We start from the raw sequence: 27,770 nt of genomic DNA, 5'->3' as shown, positions 1-27,770 counted from the left end.
TGTCACAGGGGTAAGTTTATTTTCCCCCAAAACAAAAGAAATGTAAGAAGAGGAGAACTGTAAAACTTTAACTTATATTTTAAAGTACTTTTTTTTTTTTTTTTTTTTTTTTTTTTTTTTTTTTTGCGGTACGCGGGCCTCTCGCTGTTGTGGCCTCTCCCGTTGCAGAGCACAGGCTCCGGACGCGCAGGCTCAGCGGCCATGGCTCACGGGCCCAGCCGCTCCGCGGCCCCTGAAGTACTTTTAAAAGATCTCAAGTCGCTTTGTTAGTTTAGCATTAGAAAGTTATTTATTAAGGCTCACAGAAGTAATTCTCAACCTGCTTTGGTATATCAAACAACACAAATTTACCAACCAATTTTATTTTAAAATATTGTTTACTATCAGTTTCATATGAAGCCATGCAACTTTAAGAAATCCAGCATCTTTCAAGTTTTCCCATTTATAAAGCAGCAAACAAAAATCCATGAACAGAAAAAAAAAAGAAAATCAGTATGACAAAAGTTGTATTTTCTAAAATTAATGTCTCTCTTGATAGCAAATGGATACAGCAAAATTCATTTTCAAAAAAGGAGGTTAAAAATAAAAAAACAAACTCCATTTGAACTCATTGAAATAAAACTTTTAGGGACTTCCCTGGTGGTCCAGTAGTTAAGACTCTGCGCTCCCAATGCAGGGGGCCCGGGTTCGATCCCTGGTCAGGGAACTAGATCCCACATGCCGCAACTAAAGATCGCACACTCGGCAACAAAGATCCCACGTGCCACAACTAAAATGCAGCACAGCCAAATAAATAAATAAATATTTTTTAAAAAATTGTAAACCATCATATACCCCCCACGTAAATTCCACAATTAGCATAGTGCTCTATTTCCTTTATCACATGTCTCTCCATCTATCCATCCATCAACCCATCTTGTTTATATGCAAGAAAAAAAATAAATGGAAATAAAACTTTTGCCCCATAGAATTCTGTCCAAGTCAGCTTCATTTTGAGCTACTTCCAACAATTGATTCTGCCTCTTCTGATGCTGCATTTCTCCCACCTAATCATCAAATTTGACTTATCTGGTTCAAGAAAAATTTCTCTATTCTTTACAATATTAGCGATTTCCTTGATTGGGATGTTTCCTTCTAAGCTAGTCAATTTTGTTCACGTGCTCTAGAAGACAGAAGAAGCATTCTCACCATGCTGCATAAAGAATAGGCTTGGCAAAATCCCAGTCTACATTTCTGGATCAAATATCTGAAAATATTTTGTATTTTGCAACATTTCCAAATATCTTGCCAATAGTAAATCCTAAAAATGCCGGTTAAATTAAGTAGCAATGTTTCCTCACTTAAGCTTGTCTCTGGGTAACAGATCCAAGAAATTTGTCTCAGCAAGAGCCAACAAAACATACCTGATTTCTTTAAAGGTTCTTTCATTTTATTTTCCTCTACACTTATAAGTGGGAACATTCTCAGATGTCATTATAAGAAATGTCTCACAAAACTATACCACTGGATTCTGATGGATTTAGAATCTTCAAAGAGCTCTGCAGTTAAATCTGGAAGACATCCTCACTGGGTACTATATTCTTCCTACTTCTGAGTCCAAGGAACTGTGCCTGCTGAACTTTATGGTGTTGTTTTTTTTTTTTTTTTTTTTTTTTTTGCGTTTGCGGGCCTCTCACTGCTGTGGCCTCTCCCATTGCGGAGCACAGGCTCCGGACGCGCAGGCTCAGCGGCCATGGCTCACGGGCCCAGCCGCTGTGCGGCATGTGGGATCTTCCCAGACCAGGGCACGAACCCGTGTCCCCTGCATCGGCAGGCGGACTCTCAACCACTGTGCCACCAGGGAAGCCCTATGGTGTTGTTTTTATGTTTTTAGCAAATTCCTAGGAATATTAGTGGTCTAACTCTAACTCCATTGAGTCTTAATATACATTCTCTCATATCAACTACTTTATTTCTCTCATCTTGCCTCGAAGGTAAAGCATATTTTATATTTTTTAGTTCCTCTTGATATTAAGGAGGGCTTAAAAAGCACATCAGGCCATAAGACAGACATTCTACTCCACCACTGTGTTACATGCTTTCTTGGTTAACATATCAGTAACTGAGATGTAGGGATCATCAAACAGCCGCCTGTCAACCATTTTTGTATAGCCTGTGAGCTAAGAATAGCTTTTATAGTTTTAAATCATGGGGGGGGGGGTGATCAAAAGAGGAATACTTTGTGACATATGGATATGACACAAAATTCAAATTACAGTGACCATAAATAAAGATTTACTCGAACACAGCCAGGCTCATTCATTGACCTATCCTGGCTTCTTTCACACTACAACTGCAGAGTTGAGGAGTTGCAACAGAGAACGAATCACCCACAAAGCCCCAAAATATTTACTATCTGGCTTTTTAGAGAGAAAATTTGCTGATCTCTGCTGTAAGTGTATTACAAGGTCTACTCTGCAATGTCTATTGAATATTTATTTGAATATTTCCTCTATTTGAATATTTCCAAGTAAGAAATTAAAGCCATTGCTTTATTACGAAGTCTATGGATTCTTCTCCTCATTCATTTCCAGCCACCTGTAAGCACTACAAGATACAGTGCTTCTCTGATCCTTTTTTGCATGGATTCCATTCTCTCCTCATATTCTAAATAAAGTAAGCGCAAAGAAACCTGCTGGATCAAGAAAGGTATTGGTAACCTAAAACCTTCCTGTCCCTGTACATTTTCTATTTCTGTCAACAGTATTTAAAGAGACTCACTGTTCTTTAAAGAGACTGGACTAAACTTGTAAGTTTTCTATAAACAGTTAATTAGAGTAATGGCAATGATGTCACAGAAATATCACCAGGATTTTAAGACTGTGTTCAAGGGAGATACGTATTTTCTTCACTGAGAAAATAATTTATGCCTTAAAGAACACTTATTACATAAAAGTATCATCATTCCATCAATATCTGGAAATGACTATTTCATCTGATAGCATCTTATTCCCTAAGAAGAACTTGCATTGTGGAAATCTAATTATATGTAAGAAACTGTTAGCATAATTTTCTGAGGAAAAAAATGGGAACTTCAAGGCATATTTGCACATAAACACCATGATACAGCATGCAAATATGTAGTGCTAGCTATGAAGTAGAAGTAAATATTTCCCCTTACAATTTACAGGCCAAAGCTATCCAGTCCTGTGGCTTTCATTCACTTCTGACTCAGAGATTATGGTTTTTTAAAACAAAATCAGATTCATAGGATTTTAATAGTGATTTAGTCAACTATAAAATGTTAATATAGCTAATTAAACATAATGTTTAATATTCTGGTAAAGATAAGCTCCTATCTTTCAATAAAAACAATTTTCTTTTAGTACTCTTGTAGATCACAAGGTCAAAAAGTTAGATGTCAGGCTACTACACATTTTTCCTATGCCCAAACCATCAAATTTGTTTATAACTTTTTTGCTATGAGCATTTTTATTAGGCACGGAAAAAAGCTCTGTTCCTCATTTTTATAAGGAAAAAGAAATGTGATCCTATCCTTAGTGTCCATTCCACTATGGTCCTCTGAAACTTAGTCAGGAAGACAGAAACTCAGCCTTTATTAATCTTCAGAAAAAGTAACAAGACAAAGCCCAGAAAGATAGTAGGTAATGAAATCCTGTCTTTTCCTAAAATGACAGCAACTCCTAGAGGCATCAATGCCTCCTGTCTTTGCCTTAGGAGCTGTTCTATACTCCCTGTTCTCACATGATTCTAATCTATAAACAGTTTGCATATAAAAGTCTTCATAGAATATTTCTAAAATATTTTTGAGTAGAAATGTATTAACCCTACAAATAATTTATATGTCATTCAAAAATATTCAATTCTAAATTGGGGCAATAAAAAGTCTCTAACAGGAGAAGGAGGAGGAAGGATTTCCCCCACTATTTCCCCTATATTTTCACTCATTCACTTAGTAAGCATTTATTAAGTTTTACTATATTCCAGACCCTGCTATAACCAGCACTAAAACTAACAAAGAAGCATGTCAACCACAATTTAAATGGATGCATTTTATCAAAAACTTAGACTATGGGAGAAGAGTGTGAAAACATAGAAAGAAGAATGCTTTCCAATGAAGAAAATTCTCCAAATAAGGGGTGGGGCAAGCCTAGAATTTAACCTTATAATACTGAGAAAGTCACTCCATTTTAGAAGCCAGAAAACGTCTCAAAAATATTCATATGTGAGTAAAAATAGTAATAACACATCGTACTTCTCTATATGGTTTTCACTAAAAAAATGTTTCCACAATTCAGCAGCATAGCCACCATTTAAAATAAGACAAATAAAATTAAAGCCTAGATTTTGGACTACCAATTAATTGTATTATCTAATTATTATAATATTGTTAGAAGCAACTGAACCACATCCAACTGAAGTAACGTAAATGTAAAGAAAGTCAACCTAACCAGCAGTTCCAGCGGCTTTCCTCTCCCAACATTTTTTTTTTTTTTTTTTTTTTTTTTGAGGTATGTGGGCCTCTCACTGTTGCGGCCTCTCCCATTGCGGAGCACAGGCTCTGGACGCGCAGGCTCAGCGACCATGGCCCATGGGCCCAGCCGCTCCGCGGCACGTGGGATCCTCCCGGACTAGGGCACGAACCCCTGTCCCCTGCATCAGCAGGTGGACTCTCAACCACTGCGCCACCAGGGAAGCCCCTCCCAACATTTTATTAGGAAGACTTTCAAGCATACAAAAAAGTTGAAAGTTACCACTCACACTCCATCACCTAGATATTGCAATTAACATTTTGCTTTTTTTTTGTTTTGTCACACATGCATCCATCTAACCTCACCTGAGCACCTTTGTAATTCAGGGCACTCTGGGCAGACCAGATGACTGGGTATCGCATTCATTTTCAGAGGGGTAGATTATCTTAGGAATCAAGCCTAATAAAACACTATTGATACCTCCTGTCCATTTAAATAATTAATTCCAGGGCAAAGAGTTAGCTAAACATTGTAAACTTTGATATAAATTTTTAAATGCTTTCATCTGAACTGCTCTTCTTGACAAGTTCTGAAAATGAATTGCCTGCCCTTTTCAGAGCAATTAAAGGGTATTGTCTTCAAATTAGCAAAAACTTTTTTTTTTTTTTTTTTTTTTGCGGTACGCGGGCCTCTCACTGTTGTGGCCTCTCCCGTTGCAGAGCACAGGCTCCGGACGCACAGGCTCAGCGGCCATGGCTCATGGGCCCAGCCGCTCCGCGGCATGTGGGATCTTCCCAGACCGGGGCACGAACCCGTGTCCCCTGCATCGGCAGGCAGACTCTCAACCACTGCGCCACCAGGGAAGCCCAAAAACTCTCCATTTTTAAATCACAGTATTTTTATTCTATAGAAGAGATCAATGTTTTGGTCTTACTGAGTTCTCTCATTTGAAACTCATGCTTTTTGGTAAAAGCAGAGTCAACAAGGTAAAAACCCAATCTCAATACCAGAAACATCTAGAGCAGTGGTTCTCAACTGGAGGCAATTTTGTCCCCCTTCTCCTACCTTCCTGCCCCACCCCAGCCCTCGGGGTCATCTGGCAATATCTGGAAAAATGTTTGTTTGTCAGGACTTGGAGGGGGGAAGAGGAAACTGGTATTCTATTGGCATCTTGCGAGTCAAGGACAGGGTTGCTGCTAAACATCTTACAACGCGCAGGATAGCCCTCACAACAGAGAATATCTGGCCCAAAAGGTGAGAACCCTCATGTAGAGTGATGAACAAAGTGGAGGGATGAAGGGGGTGGGACATCATGGTTAAGGGAAACCAGTTCAGAGGAAGAGAGGAGCCTGTGTACTTCTGCTGGATAGGGCCAGCCTTCCGGAGCTCATCAGCTAAAAATGCATCATATGTGCTGAACATCAAGAAAACGGATTACAAACTCACTTCAGAAAGCAGCTCTCTCCCTTAATGCCATACCTTAAATTTAAAAAATAAACATTCATCTTCAGTATACTTACTTAAAATACAACAAAATACATTCTCAGGGATCTATACCTTGCTTGCCTTTATAGTTCCTGAATGCCCTTCCTTTGAAATCACAGTAAAAACACTCTCTCAGTATGTTCTGAGGAAATAATTAGTTTGAGAATACTATTTCTGAATTTAGCTCCACACTAAGTTAGGAAAAATCTTCAGAAGACCAGTGGCCACCTGTGGTAACCAGACTCCCAGATGACTCCCAGTGATCCCAGCCTCCTGGTATTTCACACCCTGGTTGGGCTGTGTAACCAGTAGCACAGGCAGATGTAACTAACGGTATGTCACTTCTGAGACTAGGTTATAAAACACTAGGGTTCCATCTTGGGTACTTGAGTGAGGGCTCGCTCTCTCGCTCTCTCCCTCAGACAATTTGCTCTAGGGGAAGCTAACTATCATATCTTAAGAATGCTAACAGCCCTGTAGAGGGGCCCACGTGGAAAGGAACTGAGACTCTCTCGATCCTGCAGCCAATAAGAAAATGAGATCTGCCAACAGCCCTGTGAGTGAGCTTGGAAGTGGACTCCTCAGCCCCACCCAAGACTTTAGACAACTGCAGCCCAGACCAACAGTTTGATTGCAAAAGTATGAGAGACTGAAGCAGAATCACATAGCTAAACTGTTGCCAGATTCCTGACTTCAGGAACTGTAAGGCTATAAATGTTTTATAAAGCTACTAAGTTTTAGGGCAACTTTTTCTGCAGCAACAGATAATATAGCATCTTTATGAATTCTTTTTTGAAAAGAATTCCCTCCTGTCTAGCTCTAACAAGAAGTTTCTAACTTCTGTAAGTTAAATCTCTGAATTCCCACAGCTGAGAGGGGGAAAACACAGCTTGTCCTCTGACCCGAGAGCTTGCTAATTCTTTCATATTCCTAAACACAGAAAAACTGTAAACTTAGAACTGAATCAAAGTAGTTTATACTTGTCACAATTATAGTACAGAGGTACAGAATTAGTTTATCATCTATATTCAAAAGTTGGTATCAGTAACTTTACCACCTGGGTTTCTCACCCAGTTAAGATTATTAAATAAGAGGTGTCTTTTACATCTAATTTTAAAAGAAACAAGCAGGATAGAGTTAATGTCTTACTTTATCATGCTAAAAACTAAGGGGTTTTCATTTTAATTTTTTTATTAAATAATAATACACTTAAAAAACACTTTTAATTGTCTTAGAATTTACAAAAAACGGAAAGGTCACTCCTAGACCTATCACCCAAAACATTTCTACTCAATTCTTTTTCCTTCTTTTTTCTGGATTGAGGTGGTACACTTGTAACTATATGTAACCAGACTTCTGATTCTGAAAGTAAACAGGACTGAGGGACAGGTTTTTCAGAGAAATATCTCACACCAACTGCAAAATTACTCTCACAGTAAGTTATGAGAATGTATAACGAAGGAGTTTGTTTTTCAGTTTCATTCAGATGGCACCACAAAAGAAGGCAGCAACCTCTCTAGTTTCACAGGTTCATTAGCGTGGCCACTGCAATCAGGTATACTTTGCAGAGATAATGATTTTTGTCAGGACTCTGCTACTGAGCCGTGGGCTGTGCCTTAGAGAAGTCCACCCATCCTTTTAAGACTTACCTTTTCTTAGAACTAACAGTTTCATCCTCAGTTAGATGAAATATCTTTTCAGAGTAAATTTTTAAAGAGCATATATTTTGAGACTTGATATCTGAAAATGTCTTTCTAGTGCCCTTCCATATGAAATCTATCTTAGCTATATATAAAATTCATGGTGGGAAGGTGGGAGACTTTTGCCATCAAAATTCTACAGGCAAGTCGATAGCCCCTCACATTTAGTACTGCAGGGATCAACGTCAACCTTATTTTCATCCCTTTAAAGATTTTTCTTTATAACTGCTCCCCTCCCACCACCAATGCAGAATGCAAAAATATTGCCAGGATATGTCTAGGTAGAGGTCTCTTTTCATTAGTTTTCCCTTTTAATCTGTATACTTAATTTTTTCAACACAGGAACATGTTTTCCCTTCAGTTATATTTTTAAAATCCCTCTTCTACCCCTATGCTTTGGTTTCTTCCTTGGGAGTATTTACATACTTGCTGACTGGGCCTCTATCCCTGTCCTCCAGATCTATCACCTTCTCTCTCATTTCTATCTCCTCTCTGTGCATTTTGGGAGGGCTTCCAAAGTTTCCCACATCATCAACTCAATTTTCTGCAGAAAGAACTGTCCTTCATTTTAACATTGTAATTACATTTCAAATCTCCCTACACGTTTTCCTCCCATACTACTGGGCTTTCAAATGGCTATCTTTCTGTCCTTATGACTTACTGCTCCTGTTTCAAAGTGGTTCTATCTCCTTGCATCCTAATGAAGGTTTTCTAAAATGTTCTTCTGGTTTCCACTGGCAGTCATTTTCAAAGATGTGTTCTTCCACTGAACATTCAGGATGATGTTCCCTTTCCCTTATTCTGCATAACTTGTCCAAAAGCCTCTTGTTGAGAACCGGTTTACCTAGAATTTGGTATTTACCAACAGAAAGGGTATGTAAATTACCCCTGGTTCCATCCTCTGCTTCCTTGGATACGGGTAACATGCTCTTGTCGCATCTACAACTGGCCAAGAGGATGCGCAGAGCCCCTAGCCTAATCCCCAGTGTCACTGGTAGGCTTTTATCTCATGTAGCTACGTGGGACTGAGACAAGATCTTCTTCTGACGCTCACTGCCTGATTCTGGGCCCATTCCAGGAGTCTACAATAAATGAAGTTATATAAAACACTCCAGTTTCCAGAATGCACTACTACTAAGAGTGTTTTTTCCTTCTCTGTCCATGCCAACAGTAAACTACTCTTGGAGACTCTATTTCCCAGAACTCAATATGCTATGACTGCCTCCTATGCCTCGGAACAAATACACACACAGAAAACACTACAATTCCCTATCCAAGTATATAAGGGAGTTACAGCCTCCAAAGAGAAACGGAAAGATACTGATTGCAAGTAAAGGGTGGAACAACACTCTGGCTCAAACTGTAGCTGCCCAATTTTCTAACTGAACCGGATCCTGCCTTTCTGAACCAAGGGCAGACTACAGAGAAAGAATGCAGGGCCTCACTACCGACCTTCAGGGCAGGTTCAGCATTGCTGTGGGCTTCCAACTGCACTCTCCAGCGCAGCTCTATCAGCCTCGGACTTTGAGAAAATCTTGGCAGTAAGCCAGCTGTAAGTCCTGATCTCTGGTGATGTGAGTTTGCAATGTTTTATGTCTTCATAAATATTTTAGGGGCAGTTGAGGCTGCTTATCAGATGCTTTTTAAAATATGAAATTACAGTGATGGGAAGGAGGTTGTGACTGAAAAGAATTACATAATCTCAGTGTTGCAAGGGACCTTAGAGGTCATTCAGTTCAACCTCTCCAACTCTACAACAACGCAGTAAGTGGTCACCAAGCCCAGGCTTGAATCCCTCCAGTGACATAGAACTCATCACCTGGTAAAACAACTCACTTCATTTTTATAGAGTCCTAATTTTTAGAATGTTGTATTTTATACTGAGGCAACACTTCACACTCTGTACTTTTTACCTATGAGTCCTAGTTCCTTCCTCTGGAGTCAAAGAATAATCCTAACATTTCTTTCAAGAGACAGATCTTCAAATACAATAGTATCAAATCTATCTCCCAAGTTGTTTTTTTTTTTTTCAGTTGTTCCTAAGGATATAGTAGCAGAGCTTTGAATAAATCTACAGAAGCACTCTATGCTAGCTACTCAGTACTCTCAAATGCAACGGTACAATCTTCAACAATGGTAAATATCCTCTTGGTCAGCACCCCTATTTACAGAATAGAAAACAGAACATCCTCAACCTACCACACAGAGTCTTTTCCACAGCTCCAGTAACCCCTGATTAATGACCTCCACTTGCAAAGGAGGCTACTTACCTTAACCATGAAATAATGAATGCTATTGATCCAACAAGCTACTGCTATAAAGTGTTATTGATCACCCAATCTTTGGTTAAAATGGTCCTCATTTAGCAATTTTACTGTCACAAACACCTGGAGCAAAGCACCCTCATAATTAAAGAGTTTGGGGGAGTTAAAGTGAAAGGTGATGGACAGAGATCTCAGCTTTCTACCATTTATTCTTGCTTCTGAGCTATTGTTTGTGTCAGAAAGGATATTGATTTTCTATAAAAATAAGAAAACAAGAGGCACCAAGGGGCGCAGAAGGTCAGCTTGGGCTAGAGAAGGAGGGGGAAGGTTTAGCACTCTATCTCTGTCACTTGGCTTCCAACAGAAGGGAATATTTTCTTTCTTGTGAGATCGGCTTCTAATACATCACCTTAGGAAGGCTCCTGACTTCAGGCCATCACCAAACCAATTCACTTATGAAAGAAAAGAAGCTAAATTATATTCAAGGGGAACAAATGAATGATGCATTAGTGAAGAATAAAGCAAAATTAGGCTATAACTCACCTAATTAATAACTGCTATATAGACAATTTGAATAAAGATCAGTAGAAAGTAATCCTACAAAAGAGTTGATCCATTTTAGAATGGAACACACATGCAAAGAAAAATATTAAAATAATAACTGAGCTTTCTGAAGGCTTTAAAAAACTATTACATCATAACCACTTTCAGTTCTTCAGGATGCCTGAGGGATTGATTGGTATAGAATGGAAGGAAGAACAGAAACAGAAAAGCGAAAAGAATTATCGGTTAAGCTTAAAATTACTCTATGTTTAGTTAGCAGAATAAATTTAAGGAAAGTAGAAATAAAGCTCTCTGATTGAGACACAGATTTTCAAACCTGAAACACCTAACATATGCTTTTTAAAAGAACTCTATCTATTGACTAGGCTAAGTAAAGCTTAATGATCAACTTCATCTTAATAATTTCACAAGTTGGATCATATACTCTGACAACCCTCAATACCTCTGATATAAAGTTCTACACTTTGATCTGTATGCAAACAAACTGGCACATCCAAGGAGATTTTTGAAAGGGTAAATTGCTGCCTACCTCAATTTATCCAAGCTCTAGGTGTATATTATCACAACCTGACTATAATGTGCAACAGATGTATCTGGGGTAAGAAGGACCTAGAAAGACTGAAGTGCCTCACTGCAAGGTTACAGGCTCTGCATTTGGAACCACACTTGGGCTGTGATCTTAGAGAAGACAGAGTTAACAGTCACTCACACACACAATTAAGTCATAGTTTAGCAAGAAATTCTGGGGAAGAAATACATACATCCAAAAATATCATCCCAAAACATTCTTAACAGTACGATGATTACTATTTGGTATGTAAGCTTGACATTGAAACAAACTTGAACACCTCAACTGAGGGTTTCAACAGTGTGAAGGATACAAGTTAACTAGGCATTTCTTGTTTGATTAAAAATAGTATGATAAGGAAAAAAGCTTTATAATCCAAAATTATACATATAAATTGGGTAAATAGGCCTTAGACTATACATTAGAGGAAAGTCAGGAAAGCCAAATCTAGTTGCACAGCCTGGCAAATATAAAGTTAGTTAAGAAAAATTTTAAAAACTGGATTAAAACCACCCATGAAAGGTACAGGCATACAGACCTGAACAGCTTTTCCTGTTACTGACAAAACCTCACCTCCAAGTTCGTAAGATTTATGCCTTTGTTTTTCAGACAAACGTCAGAAGAAGCCAAGTCCTAAGAAAGGTCATCTGTTCTACAGTTGTAAAAGTTCAGATGAGACAGAAGACGTGCCATGGCAAAGGCAAGCTCAGAGCATAGCAAAACATGGTTGTTAACTATGAGCTTTGGAATCAGGTTTGATTCCCAGTTTTGCTACTAGGTGACCTTGGGCAAATTATCTCCACACTCATAACCTCTATTTCCTCTTCTATAAAATACAAATAGTGGGGGCTTCCCTGGTGGCGCAGTGGTTGAGAGTCCACCTGCCAATGCAGGGGACACGGGTTCGTGCCCCGGTCTGGGAAGATCCCACATGCCACGGAGCTGCTGGGCCCGTGAGCCATGGCCGCTGAGCCTGCACATCCGGAGCCTGTGCTCCGCAAAGGGAGAGGCCACAACAGTGAGAGGCCCACATACTGCAAAAAAAAAAAAAAAAAAAAAAAAAAAAATACAAATAGTGGTACCTACCAGACAGGGGAGTTATGAACATTAAAGAAGAAATATGTTCTGCACAATAGTACAGTGTCTGGCACACAGTTAGTGCTTAATAAATGCTAACTAATATTAACAATAATAGAATACACTGGTTCTCAATTGGGACTACTCAACCCACTTAGGGAGCACCCATGGAGGCATCTGTTTTGATACTGTGAAGGGTGATGGGAACAACGTAGGGATGGCAACTATCCTACAAGGCATGGGACATCCCGTACCACAAAGAACTGCCCCATCCAAAACACCAACAGCATCCACACTGAGAAACAGATATCACAGATTAATATTAATAATAATATTAAAATATCAAGCTGGGGAGTATCAGTGTCCCTAGGACTATCTATTTGAGATGTAAAAAATTAAAAGTCACCAAAAACTATACCGACGTTTTAAACATGCACCCATTAGAGACAGATTTTTCTGGCTCTAGGACATTTGGTGTAAGACTGATGGGATTTAGCCCTGTTATTTTCAAAGCCTACCATGTGTTCAGACAACTTGAATGTTAAACTCAATACAGTCAAACTGTAAGTAGCAGAGAACAGAATTACAGTCCAGAAATATTTAAAGCCATGATTCTTAATGGGTAAAGGCAGCTTACCAAGAACATTTACAAACTCCATATGCCTGGCACCCGTGTTTTCTCTCTCTCACACATACATATACACACCAGCCTCTACTGAGGCCCTGTTTCTAAAGAACAGTATCTGTGTATGAACTACGTGGCACAAAGAGCAGCAAAATGTTTTTTTAAAATAAGAGGTACACGTTTTAAACGATTTTTAGAAACAAATGTGTTTCTATAAAATATAGCCTTCTTGATGTAGGGAAACAGGATCATGAGTGTACTTTAAGAAGCTAAACACAACCTGACTGGTCAAAGCAGAGCTACAAAGTCAGTATTACAAAGGCTGGTTGGAAAGAAAGTTGAACTCATCAGGACTGTGGTTTTGTGCTTTAGGTAAAGTTAACCAGGAAAATCTATGACTTAGTAAGGGAGATCTCACCATTCTGACATATTCTCGTCAGAGCCCTGTTTTTGTTCATCTGCTTCACACTCCATCCTTTCTTTCCTTCCCGTTTTGCTTAGGAAAGTCCTGTTTTCTGCTGCTTCGCACAACCCGTGACCTGATGAGGTCCAGGGAGTATTCTCCTTCCAGCGGGACAGACGCTGCTTCTTAGCAGACTTGAACCTGCAGCCTCTCTCATAGCTCCAATCTGACACCTTGAGCTTCTGCTGAAGGCTGGCAGCGACCTCTGATGTTACGCGCTTCACCTTCCGCCGGCGCCTCAGCGGTCGACAAGGTGCATTTTCAGTAAAGGAATCAGATTCATGCCAAGAATGTTGCTTACTCTTAACAATGGCGTTAAGAGCTGGGTGCCGTTTGGCTACCATAGTGTCATCAGAGTCACTAAAATTGGTGACTGGGGCCATTTCTCGACAGTCCTTGATGGCCTCATCCAGACTTGACTCAGAGGCCTCACTGTAGCAGCAGGTATGCTCTGCCAGGTGAGTGAAGTCTGAACGGCGCTTCCGGCCTCTCCGTTTGCGAAGCTGCCGCCTCTGCTGCCGAGGGCTCAGCGCCATCTCCTCCCACAGCTCACCAAGCTTATTCTGCTCAGATGTCTGCTCCAAGGCTGAGGCTAAGTCATGTACCAGCTCATCCATGAGGCCACATCTGCCAAAAGGAGGTTCAAAAAAGAGAAAAAAGAAGAAGAAAGACTGAATAGGATCTGTTGTTTTCGAATAATTTTTCAAACAGATCATGGCACTGCAGAGTCCACCCTATCTACAGAAAATAAAGTCACCTTTCACCTGGCTACCCTTAGACTCTATTCTTACCATCCATACTCCCTTAAGCCTTTAAAAATAGGTATCTGGCCCTTGTTAAATGCCTGAAGTCAGCATGTTCTCAAAATACTCACCAGATGACAACTGGGTTATTAGTAAAAACAAGCAAACTCAGGGGAATAAATCAGTCATTCCCCTTTTCCCCCAATTAAACTTGCTAAACTAAATTACCTGATGATCAGATCTAAAAAGATTAGAGAATGTCTCATCTGTCCAAACAGGAGCAGAAAAACACTCAACTTCAAAACCATGGATGAAAAGACCGTTCTATGGTCTGGGGTCACTAATAAGAATGTTTGTGGCAGGAAGAGAAAGACAACTTAGTGACACACTTTACGGAAGGCTGCTTGCAGTTTTAGTGTTCCAAGAATCTGTAGTGACCCAGGTTTGTACTCTGCATGGAAAAAAAAGACCAAGTTTGCACCCATTCTGGTCCCAACTACCACCCAGAAGCTACCAGGTAAAGAGCCTTAAAGAGTATGTCATATATTTGTGAATAATTAGCAACTTTTAAGTCTTCTTGCCAACCTTCAGAAAATAAATTGATTATCCAAGTTTTGTGCTTTAGTGCCAGACAGTCACACAAAAACACGTTACAGCTGAGGTTGAAATGACAAGGATAAGAAGAGTCTCTAAGATTTCTAGCTAACAGCTTTCCAAAGTTTCCTGTTTTTCAACTCATTCTTGTCAAACCATCATACTTCAGGGATCACTTCATAGGCAAGCCTTCCAGAGGCTGAGCGCAGGAGGAGCGATTTTCAAAATACCTTTTTAAAGGGAAACGTTTAATATACTTCGTACAACATCTAATTAAATACATTTTAGGGCTTCCCTGGTGGCGCAGTGGTTGAGGGTCCGCCTGCCGATGCAGGGGACACGGGTTCGTGCCCCGGTCCGGGAGGATCTCACATGCCGTGGAGCGGCTGGGCCCGTGAGCCATGGCCGCTGAGCCTGCACGTCCGGAGCCTGTGCTCCAGAGGCCACAACAGTGAGAGGCCTGCGTACCGCAAAAAACAAAACAAAACAAACAAACAAAAAAAACATTTTAAATTAGCACCTTTTCCCTAGCCCTTGTTAAGTCCAACGTACTTCAAGACCATAATTAGAGCTTAAAACTCTGTGGCGCCACTCTCAGACCATAGTTCCCTTCACACAGTTTACATTTTGCAAAGGACTTTCTAAAATCTATTTTCATGCTATCCTTATGCCAAGCAATTTAAAGGCAGGAGGAGCAACGGGGACACCTAGTCCCAAACTACCAACCAAACAAAACTCAAAGTGTCAAAAGCCACACTCATTTAAGCAATAAGTAGTTTAAAACACCATGGCTGGGGTTTGGGAGACAGCTGTCTCTAAAACCAAAATAAATAAGTGGGGACGCACTTATCTAAATCTATTTCCCTAATAAAGACCTACTGCTTTAAAAACTCAAGCAGAACTGTACAAACTTTAACGTGAAACGAAGTTACCAAACAACTTGCAGTTGGCTGTGCAGTCGAATGCCAAGCTCAAAGGCTGCAATTCGAACAGAAGGTGACAGAAGAACCCTGGAACTCCCACCCTCCCTGAATGCACAGTCCGAGAGGGTCCCGGGGCCAGGCAAGCACTCGGGGAGACAAAGGCTGTCCGAGTCACACATCGGAAGGAACGAGAAACTAGCAGAAGTAAAAAGAGAGGCGGGCAGGCGCACAGTCGGGGGGGGGGGGGGGGGACCGGGGGGGGAGGGGCTGGGGGAGGCAGGAGGCAACTTCTCAATTTGGGTGACCAGGGGCAGGGGGTCAGCACTTCCAGGGCAGAAACTGCCAAAATTCAAGTCCTGGCGACTAAACTCCCTCCGTGCTCAAGGGTCGCAACATGGCCACATCCGTGAGAAAAAGCGTGTTTCGAAGGACTCCCCCACGCCCGGGCCCGCCCCCGAGGACTAGGGCGACCACTGCTCGGGACACCAAGCCCTCATGCTGTCGCCAGCTCAAAAGAGCCAGACACTAGAGAAGAGATAAGGTGACTGTTGCCCGGGAAATGGCCCGACCCTCATCCCCCGGATCGGGGAGATGGGCCCTGAAAAACAAGGCCCCGCCACCCTCTCCCCTCCCGCCAGCCTCCGGGGCCCCATGGCGCCCGTGGCCGCTCCGCCGCGGCCCGGAGCGCCGATCCCCGCTGGCGCGGGCCCCCTAGGCCCCGACCCCCTCACTCCCCGTCCCCCTCACCCGCTGCCGCAGTCACCTCCGACGGCCGCGGCTTTTGGGGCCCAGTCTCCCCGCCGGGGCTTCCCTCTCTGACCTCATTTCCGGTCTGAGCCGGTGGGGGTGGGGCGGTGGTGGAATGGGAGGGACAGGCTGCGCGAGAGGGCCCGCCCCGGCCCAGCGCTTCCTGCCCGCGGCCGCGCCCACTTCCGCCCCCTGGGGGCGGGGCCGCGAGAACCCGGAAGAAAAGCAAGGGGGCGAGGAGGGGCGGTGTTCAGGGGCTGACTGGAGCGGGGGTTCGCGTGGGGCTGAGGTGCCCATCTTAGTGAAGGGCCTACCCATGCAGGCCTCGTCTGCCTTGGAGGCGTCAGGAAATTGGGCGCTAGGGAGGGGCGTCGGCCTTGCCCTTGATCGCTGACCTACTTTTTACGGGGTGTGTGAAGTTAGGGAAATGGGTCCTCATTCTTAACCATGCGAGTTGTACAACCTTTGGGGGGGTAGCACGAGTGAGTTGCTCAGACTATTAAAGATATACATGCTTGAGTAACAAAACAAAGTAGTATTGGATTATAACTTGAAGTGTAAAAGTAATATCCATAGTCAAACCGGTATAAATCAATTACGGATACAAATAAATTTATAAATGGGAAAGAAGAACTAAGTCTCGGGTGCAGAATTCCGAACAATTTTTATAGATACTCCACCCTGAGGCATAACTCCTGATTCTAAATGTGGACTGTGCAGTGACTTCCTTCCAAAGAGTACAATATGGAAAGTGGGGGGAAGTGAGTAACTTTTAGAGTGGAGAAACAACTACAGTGGAGTAACCTTTCCAGTGGAGAAACTAGCACTACCTCAGCCGGGTGATCAAGGTTAATTTAACATCAACAGTGATAAATCATGTTAGTAGTATGCGGAGTAGATATGATATGATGAGAATGGCATTTTATCTCTATGGTACTTTCCTTCTAAAACTCATAACCCCAGTCTAATCAAAAGGAAAAAAGTGGAAACCCCCAAGTGAGGGGCATTCTACAAAATGTCTGACCAGTATTCCTCAAAATTGTCAAGATTTTCGAAGATAAGGAAAGTCTGAGAAACTGTCACAGCCAAGAGGAGCCTATGGAGACATGACAACTAAATGTAATATGGTATCCTGATGAGATACTGGAATAGAGAAAGGATGTTAGGTAAAAACTAAAGAAATCTGGATAAATTATGTACTTCAGTTAATGTTGATAATAATGTCTGTACACTGGTTCATTAATTGTGACAAATGTGCTCTACTAATGTGAGATGTTAATAACAGAAGAAACTGAATACGGGGTATGTGGGGACTATCTGTAGTACCTTTGGATTTTTCTAGAAACCTAAAACTATTCTGAAATAAAAAGTTTATTTTTAAATATGCACATACCTTTGACCCAGAAATTCTGCCTCTACAAATTTTATCTAAAGAAAAAATTGGAAATGGGCACAGAAATGTTAAATACAGGTAAATTCATCTTTGTAGCATTGTGGAGGAAGCAGTGAGAAGACTAGAAAAATGCCAGACATCCTACAACAGGGGTTAGTTATCTAAATTATGTCTATGGGATGGAATACCTTGTAGCCTTTTGAAATTGACTGTGGAAGAATATTTAATGCCATGAAAAGTCATCAATTTCTTGTGTACATTTCTGTATGATGGTTGTACCTTAATAAAAAGGTTACTCTAAAAATGTAGCTTATGACTCTGTTCATACATAAAGGAAACTAAATCTATACTTGCGCAGGAATATGACCCGAATGATACACTACCTATCATCCAAAATAGTTCCATTATAAGTGACTGTCTCTACTACCTGTTGCTTTTGTGGATTTTCAGAATTTTCTGTAGGTGAAACATTGTGTAAAGAATTAAGGGAGGAGGCAAAGAAGACTGAGGTTTTGAGCCAGAGTGACTAACAGAGTGGTTGGTGCCATTTGCACAGCGAGAGAAGACAAGGAGAGAAAAAGGTTCACTTTGGACACGCTGAGTTTGCGATTCCCACAGGACAAAAAGATGGAAATGTTCAAGAGGTGTCCACAGCCATCAGCCCTCTTTTCTGCTTAAGTGAAGTTCTCTCCCACAAATCATATCCACTCCTATGGTGTCAGTTGCCTCCATCAGCACTGAAAGCTCCCAAATTTCTTGAAATCCAGCTTTTGTTTTCAGATTTATGCTATATATTTCCACTTATTTTCTCGACCAGCATCTCTTAGTTTAAGATGTCAAAAGAAATCTTAGTTTCTTCCATAGTCTCTATCATATTTGCCCCTCCTCAACTATTCCCAGTTTGGGAAATGTCAACACCATCATGCAGTTACCCGGGTGAGTTAGCCATTAGTCCCTGCTTTTTCCTTCATACCTCTTCATCTAATTAAATGCCAAGCTTTGAGGATTCTATTTTGATAGTATTCTTGTATCCACCCTCCCTCCTTTGCTTTCTGTCTGCCACTGGCCACATCTGGGTAGGCAACCACTCTTCTGGATGGTACAGCAGCCTCCTTACTGGTCTTGCCACTTCCAGTCTCTCCCCCAAAAGTCATTCTCTACACTGGCACCAGAGTGAGATTCCTGAAACACCATTTCACTTCATCCATCTTCCACTACTTCCTATATCATGCTTGGCACACCAGACCACTTGCTCTTTCTTGAACACCCCTGGGACTTGAAGGGATTTAAAGGCTCAATGCCGTGAGGAGATATGGGGATATATGTATATGTATAGCTGATTCACTGTGTTATACAGCAGAAACTAACACACCATTGTAAAGCAATTATACTCCAATAAAGATGTTAAAAAAATAAATTAATTTAAAAAATAAAGGCTCAATGCCAATGTCACCTCCATGAAGACTTCCCCTTGCTTGTCTACTCTGTTGGGCTCTCTCAGCACTTGCTGGTATCTTTATTACATCATCTTCTTCATTCAACCTTGAATCTGAGCCATTTATGTGCAAGTTTGCCTCCCCAGCTAAACTACTCATATAACAAATATTTACTGACTACCTACAACATGCGTGGCCCTACACTAACTAAGCTCTGGAGACATAGCTATGTGAACAAAAATGAAGCCTACAGTCCATTGCCCCAGAAACCCCGTCCTAGCCATTGTATTCTCACCAATTCCTAGCACAGTGCTTTGCATGTGCTAGGTTCTCAGAAACTATTGTCAGCTGAAAAAACAAATATTTGTTTACTATGCTGGAACAGGAAATTAGAAGTGCTTGTCTCAATCTTAAGAGAAAATGTAAATGAAAGCTAGTGATGGTGGCATCTGTGGGCAGGGCCATTCGAGGAAAAAGGGTGCAAGAGAAGAAGCCTGTGGAGAACAAGGTGGCCAGCTCAAAGGACAGAGAGCATTGGAAGAGAACCAGTGTACAGAAGCCAGAGAAGGGTGACATTTAAGAAAAAGAGGACCAAAAGGAAAATGGGGGAGGAATAGTTCTCAGGAAAGGCCATCACACTTGCTGATTGAAGCAGGCACTGATGACAGTGGATGATAGGAGTTGTGAGCAGACTTGGAGCAGGTAAAATGGAGGCGGGAGAGAAGCCAAGGGTGAAGCTCCATATGTGCCTAGCTGTGTCCAGCGCTGATGGCTTAACTTCCTCATCTGTAAAATGAGACAATAACAGAGCGTACTCATCTCCTGGGTGGAGGTTAAATGAAATAATGAATGCAAAGCATTTCATATAGAGCCCGACACAAATTAAGCACTCCAAAAATATTAATAATTACCAAGAAGAGGAAGACAGTCTAGTCAACAAGGTTCCCTCAATTGACCATCAGGGTGGAATTGTAAGTTGAATGAGCAAATCACCAGCTGAAAAGGATCTGCACACAGTAAGCTTCTCCCTCCTTTGTCCTTCCCACCAAAAAAAAGTACCTCTGCTGATTCATTAGATTCCCTGCGGTTATAATAAGGTGAAAGTCCTCCTCGTGGTCTGCACAGCCTGGGATCTGGTCCCTGCCCCATGCTCCAAGTACGAACCCACTAAGCTGTCCCTCCCTGCCTCCCCACTCCCACCCCAGGGCCTTGGCATATGCTGTCCTGCCACCAAGAATACCTGTCTATAGGGCTTTGCAGGTGAGGGTCAAGGAATCTCCTCATCTTTGAAGTCTTGGCTAAAATGTCACTTCCATAAAGAGGGCTTTTCTAATACCATCTGAAGAAATCCTACTCCCCTAGCCATATGGCCTATATCATAATCCAACATTACCTTGTTTATTTGGTACGTATTTATTTATATTCTGTCACCTCCCACTAGAATATAAATATCATAAGAACAGGGACGTTGTCTTTCTTTTTGCCTTCGTGTCCCTCCACAATTCTTTTCCTTGCTCAGAGCTTCTCTTTAAACTGATCCAAGACATTCTGGAATCTTTCCAGAAATTTTTCCAATAGTCACTGAAGAGATGTTCCTAATAGAAGCAGTGTCCACCAAGGAGGGCAGGAAGTGTCTGCATTTACCTGAAAAAATGAGTGACTCCCTGAAACTTGCCCTCCTCCCTGGCCCCAGACACCTGATGCCTTTTCTCTTGCAGGTGGCAGATGGCAGAAGTTTGCCAAACTCCACCTCTGCCACAGCTCTCATACTCTCTCACGTACCCTCCTCAACTCTATAGAATTTGGGGGGGGTCGTTGAGGTAACATTTATTGAAGGCTTACTATGGGCCAGGCATCATACTAAAGACTTTAAATTCATTATTTCATCTCATCTTCTCCAGAACCTTTTTGACATTGGTGTACGTATTAGTTTCCTGTTGCTTTGATACCAAATTATCACATATTTAGTGACTTAAACAACACAAATTTATTATCTTACAGTTCTGTAGGTCAGACGTTCCACATGGATCTCACTAGGCTAAAATCAAGGTGCCAGTATGGCTTGTTCCTTTCTGAAGCCTCTAGGGGAGAGTCCATTTCTTTGCTTTTCCTAGCTTCGAGAGGCCCCCCCACATTCCTCAGCTCGTGGCCCCTTCCTCCGTCTTCAAAGCCAGCAATGGCGAATCTCTCTTATCCTCCTTCTGCCATCACATCACTCTCTGACCACAGCTGGGAAAGGTTCTCTGTTTTTAGGAACCCTTGTGCACCCACATGGATAATCCAGGATAATCATCCCATCTCAAGGTCCTTAGCTTTAATCATAGCTGCAGAGTCCCTTTTGCTATGTAAGGTAACATATTCACAGATTCCAGGGGGCCATTATTCTGCCTACCACAGTGTTATATGATCCTCATTTTATAGATGACAAAACTGAAGCTTTGAGAGGCTAATAAACTTGCCTAAATTCACACAACCAGTAAAGGATAGAGTCAGGCCCCAAATCCAGCTCTGCCTGACTCCAAAGCTTGTACACACTATCTCTAAGCTGTGCTCACCTATTCCTACCCCTTCCTTTCCTCTCACTACTACTGCAGTGAATGCTACTGGCTGCCGACCAGACAATCCCTTTCCTTTTTTTAATGGAGCCTTCCCCCTTATATTAGTCTATTAGGGCTGTCATAATAGAATACCACAGACTGAGTGGCTTAAACAACAGACATTTATTTTCCCACAGTTCTGGAGGCTGGAAGTCCAAGATCAAGGTGCCAGCAGTATTGGTTTCTTCTGAGGCTTCTCTCCTTGGCTTGCAGGTGGCAACACTCTTGCTGCTTCTTCATACCCCTAATGGCTCTCTGCATGTCCCAATTTCCTCTTCTTATAAGGACACCAGTCAGATTGGATTAGGACCCTACGCTAACAGCCTTATTTTAACTTAATCGCTTCTAAAGGCCCTACCTCCAAATACAGTCACATTCTGAGGTCCTGGGCTCAGGGCTTCAACTTATGGACTTGCGTGGAGACATAATTTAGCCCACAGCTCCCCACTAATCCATGTGCTTGGAAAATGCTGACCACACCCCCATCTCAAGGGTTGTTGAACCCCATTCCCCATGCAGATTGTTTCAGGAGTGGGCGCATCACCCAACTATGAGCAAGGAGACACGAAGGGAGAATTGTTGGGGATGCCTTCTGAGACAAGTTTCTACTCTAGAGAGAATCATAGGAAGACATCATGTCTCTTCCTTTTCTGGAAATTGTTATGTCTAGATATGATATCTAGAATTGTTACAACCTTCTTGCTAACATCCCAAGGATGAAGCCAAAACTGAGGATAAAAGGGCAGAGAGAGGAAAAGAACCTGGACCTCAGGTAACAACCAACCCTGAAGGACCTATTCCAGAACTTATGTGTTCTGTTATGTGACATACCAAACGTCCATGTTTATTTTTTTCCTTCTTCTTTTTTTTTGTGGTACGCAGGCCTCTCACTGTTGTGGCCTCTCCCGTTGCGGAGCACAGGCTCCGGACGCGGAGGCCCAGCGGCCATGGCTCACAGGCCCAGCCGCTCCGTGGCATGTGGGATCTTCCTGGACCGGGGCACGAACCTGTGTCCCCTGCATCGGCAGGCAGACTCTCAACCACTGCACCACCAGGGAAGCCCAAATGTCCATGTTTTTAAAGCAACTTTGGGTTGCTTGCAGCCAAGAGCATCCTAGCTTTTTACCTGCCCACCATTCAGGCCACGCTCTGTATCCACTACCATCTTGTTGCCCGCCATTAGGACCAAAAGCTGCTCTACCACTCAAGGCTGACAAAACCTGCAGCTCCTCTACTCATGTCCCTCTTGCATTCCCTTCACAGAAGTGACAGTGCAATGTGCACCCAATCTTCTGCCCTGACATGCATGAAAGTAGCTTAGCCATTGAGAGCTTAGACAATACAAATCCTTGGAGTTCTGTTTGAAAGGGGCTCACACGAGATGTAGGGCCTGTCTGGACAGGTAATGAGGGGCTGAAGTAACCAAGCATAGATGAGCTTACTTTGACATGGAAGGCACTGGAAGTAACAATAAGCAAGAAACCGGAGTGTTCAGAGGACTGGGCCAAGACTGTTTAAGCTGCAGCTCGTTGGAGAGCATATGGGAAAATGTGCTGTAAAGGCAGCTCGAACTGAATTATGAAGGGGCCAGAAAGGGAAATTAGTGTTTATGGGGCACTAATGTGCCAGAAACTGCCTCAGAAATGCACAGAAGATCAAGTTAGATGATAATATAATAGTAGTTAATATCTATTGAGTCCTCAGTAGGTGCCAGACACCATTCTAAATATTAACATGGATAAACCTAATAATCCTTACAGTACTATTCTTATTTCCATTTTACAGATGAGAAAACTAAGTCACAGAGAGGTTAAGTAGCTTGCCCAGGGCCACACACTGGTAAGCATGTAACCAGGCAGAGCCATGTCCTTAACCACTAAATTATATGCCCCTAAAATGAATAGCTGTGCTTAGCACACTGCATGACACATAGCAATACATACACACATACATGATATACATTAACTGTTAGACATATATTGATTATACAGAGATTTTTACCTCTATTATATATTAATAAAACCACTCAATTAATCCTCATAATAACCATTTAATGAAAGCGCTTCATCTTAACTTACACAGAAGAGGAAACTGAACCTTAGAGAAGTTAACTGGAATCACACAGCTGGTGTGTGAAATAACTGTGATCAGAACCAGGCATCTGATTTCAAAGGGTACTCGTTTCACTATACTCTCTCCTCCCCTTTTGGGAGGCATTTGACAGGTATTGCCTGCACTGACATTCATTCAGCCAGTCAGGATATATTTAGTGAGTGCGTACAAAATCCTAGATACTGAAGATACATCTGTGAACAAAACAGACAAAAGTCCCTGCCTTCAGTATTCTTCCCTTCTCGGGGGAGGAAGACAAACAATAAACAGATCCATATATGAACTGTCAGGTGGTGGAAGTGTTATGAAGAATAACAAAGCAGGATAAGGGGAAAGGGATTGCTGGACTTGGGGGCTTGCTGCTATTTGTGATAGGTCCCTCTGACAAGGGCTCATCTGTGCAGATACCTCAAAGAAAGCAGGGAGTGTGCCATCCAACCATCTCAGGGATGAACATTCCAGGCAGAGGGAACAGTTAAGGCAGGGGTCATGAGGTGGCATGTTAGTTTCCTAGTGCTACTATAACAAAGTACCCAAAACTGGGTGGCTTGAAGCAGAAATTTATTCTCTTACAGTTCTAAAGGCTAGACGTCCAAAATCAAAGTGTTGGTAGGGTCCCTCCAAAAGACTCTAGGGAAGTATCCTTCCTTGTCTCCTACCTTCTTGTGTGGTTCTTGGCACTCCTTGGCTTGTAGATGCATCACTCCAATCTCATCCTCACAAGACAGTCTTCCCTCAGTGTGTGGCTGTCACTATGTCTCTTCTCTTCTTGTGAGGACACTAGCTATTGGACTAGGGCCCACCCAAATCCAGTATGGCTTCATTTTAACTTGATTACATCAGCAAAGATTCTATTTTTAAATAAGTTAGCTGGAGGTTAGGACTTGAACATATCTTTTTGGAGGACACATGAAAAATTGGAGTCATTAATGGCATCATCTTATCACAGTCCTCCTGAGGGTCACAATTATTCATGTCCCTCCCACATGCAAAATATTCACACCCCATCCCAGGACACCCAAAAGTCTCATCCAACCATGGCACTGGGCTAGGAGTCTAAGATGTTGTGATCTACATTAGGACCAAATGCAGCTCCTTAAATGTGGCTCCTCTTGATCCAGAGATTTACTGATTAAAAGGACAATTTGGTCTGGCTGGGCTGGGGTGGTATGGTGGAGACAAGGGTTATTTAGAATATTTATATTTAATATGATTATTGATCTGGTTAGTGTATTAGTTTGCCAGGGCTGTCATAACAGACCGGGTGGCTTAAGCAACAGAAATGTATTTTCTCACAATTCTGGAGACTTGAAGTCTAAGATCAAGGTGTCAGCAGGTTTGGTTTCTTCTGCGCCCTCTCTCCTTGGCTTGTAGTTGGCTGTCTTCCCTCTGTATCTTCACACTGTCTTCCCTATGTGTGTGTCTGTGTCCCAAATTCCACTTCTTATAAGGACACCAGTTATATTGGATTAGGGCTCACACTAACAATCTCACTTTAACTTAATCACTTCTTTAAAGATCCTATTACCAAATATGGTCACATTCTGAGGTACTGGGAGTTAATACATCAACATATGAATCTGGGGGGATATAATCAGCCCATAACAGTTAGGTTTAAATCTATCATCATGCTATATATTTTCTATTTGTCCCATCTATTCTTTGTTCTTTTTCCCACTTTTTCTTCCTTCTTTTGATTGAGTATTTTTTATTTCATTTTATGTCCTTAGTTAGCTTATTAGTTATACTTCTGTTTTATATTTTTAGTGTTTGCTTTAGTTTATAGTATACATCTTTCACTTATCTTAGTCTGACTTCAAGTAATACTGTAACACTTATACCTAGTATAAAAAGCTTACAACAATATCCCTTCATTTCCTCTCTCCTAGCCTTTGTGCTATTGTTGTCCCACATTGTACTACTAAACATGGCAGAAATCCCACAATACATTCTTACTTGTTTGCCTTAAGCAGACAATTATCATTTAAAGAGATTTTTTTTAATCAGAAAAAAAAATCATGATTTCACAAATACCACTTTCGGTGCTTTTCATTCTTTTGTGTAGATCCAGATTTTCATGTGGTATAATTTTGCTTCTGCCTAAATTATTTTCTTTAACATTTCTTGTAGTTCTGGTATGCTGTTGATGATTCCTTCAGGTTTGTCTGAAAAAAAATCTATATTATCTTAATTTTTGAAAGATATTTTGCTGGGTATAGAATCTTAGGTTGACGGTGCATTTCTTTTAGTACTTTTTAAAGATTTTGCTCCATTGTCTTCTGGCTCACATTATTTCTGAGATAAAGTCTCCTGTCACTCTTATCTTTTTATTTTTTCTTTATACAGGCCATGCCTTTATACTGTTGTTGCTGTTAAGACTTTCTCTTTATCACTAGTTTTAAGCAATTTGACTATGATGTGTCCTAGTGTCATTTTTATCATGTTTCTTGTCCTTGGGATTCATTGAGCTTTTTGGTTCTGTGGGTTTATAATTTTCATTCAATTTGGAAAGTTTTTGGCTATTATTTTTTCAAATATTATTTTTCTCCTCTCACTTCCTCTCTACTTCTGGGACTCCAATTACACATATTTTAGATTGCCTTAAGTTGTTCTTTTGTTCTTTCTTCTTTTGTTGTTGCTGTCTTCTGGTTGTTTTTTTTTTTTTTTCTGTTTTATCTTGGATAGTTTATATTACTATGTCTTAAGAGTCATAATCTTTTCTTCTGTATTGTCTAATCTATTGTGAATCCCACCCAATATATTTTTTATCTCAGACGTTATATATTTATAGAAGTTAGACTTGGGGCTTTAAAAAATTTCCATGACTTTCTTTAATATGCTCATGTTTTTCTCTACCTTGTTAAACATGAAATGTAGTTATAAAAGCTGTTTAATATACTCATCTAATAGTTCTGTCATCTGTGTAATTCTGAGTCTGTTTTTACTAATTGGTTTTTCTTTACATTATGGTTGCTTCTTTGTGCCTGGTAAATTTTTTTTATTGTTTTCCAGACATTTCTAATTTTACCTTGTTGGATACTGGAAAATTTTGTATTCCTTTAATTATTTAAGGTGGGAGAGTAAATACAGTCCCTATTACTCCATTAATGCCAGAAACAGAAGTCCCAGGCCCTGTATTACATTGAGAATATTTTACTGGCTTGGGAGACTAGAGATTATTTTTCAGTCCAGGAAGTTCTGGCCCCTTTATATCCCCTCTAAATTCTGTTGACAAACTAGTTGTTTCCTTTTTTAGTCCACCTTTTTCTCATAGTACCTTATGGTATTCAGCTAGTAAGAGCCAGCTGATCCTTTCAGGACTCTACCTGAAAATTACTCAAATCTATAAGTTGATTAAGTACTTTTTCTACTGTCCAGATTACCTCAGACAGCAGTTTTACTGATTGTTTAAGCATACATAATATGGGCTACCTTTTTGCCAACCTGCTATAGCAGTATCTTTATCATCTTTTCCAGCCTCTACTTCCTACTTGCTTTCCAATCCCAAAGCCAATGTTTGTATCTTGGGCTTGGGTTTTGATCTATTTTTTGTTTTTGGCAGCATCAAACTTCTAAGCACCAATCTGTGTATCAGTTATCTACTTCAGAATAATGCTGCATAACAAGCCACCCCAACATTGAGTTGTTAAAACAACATCCACTTATTTATTTCTCACAGGTCCATAGGCTGACTGGAGAGCATTGCCCATCTGGGCTAGGACTGGCAGATCTCTGGGCTTGCTCATGTACCTGCAGTCAGCAAGGAGCTAGCTGCTCTAGTATATCTTTTACTGGGACAAGTTGGCTATCTTCCACATGCCTCCAGCAGGCTGGCACAGTCATGTTATCATGACCAGAGTCTAGCCCTGGTATAGTCTCATGACTGTGGTAGTGTTCTGAGAGGTACACACAGAAGTACACATTCTAAGATGGAAAAATGCAGCGATGACTCTGCTCGAATCAAGATTGTAATGAACTGAGCCACTGGCTAAAGCTAGCAATGTGGC

At 41.3% G+C, this 27,770-nt stretch overlaps 1 protein-coding gene across 1 annotated transcript in view; it reads right to left on the bottom strand.

Moving 5' to 3' along the window:
* Positions 1 to 13,835, bottom strand: part of GPATCH2L (G-patch domain containing 2 like) — a gene marked incomplete at both ends in the record, with an annotated part of 53,274 nt that extends 39,439 nt beyond the window's left edge. The window contains 1 exon segment of the mRNA XM_079698812.1: positions 13,174 to 13,835. Coding sequence (XP_079554938.1) covers positions 13,174 to 13,835 — 662 coding nt within the window.
* Between the last annotated feature and the right edge of the window lie 13,935 nt (positions 13,836 to 27,770).

Source organism: Hyperoodon ampullatus, assembly GCF_949752795.1.
Source record: "Hyperoodon ampullatus genome assembly, chromosome: 3".
NCBI lineage: Eukaryota > Metazoa > Chordata > Mammalia > Artiodactyla > Ziphiidae > Hyperoodon > Hyperoodon ampullatus.
This window is presented reverse-complemented; position numbering and strand designations above follow the sequence as displayed.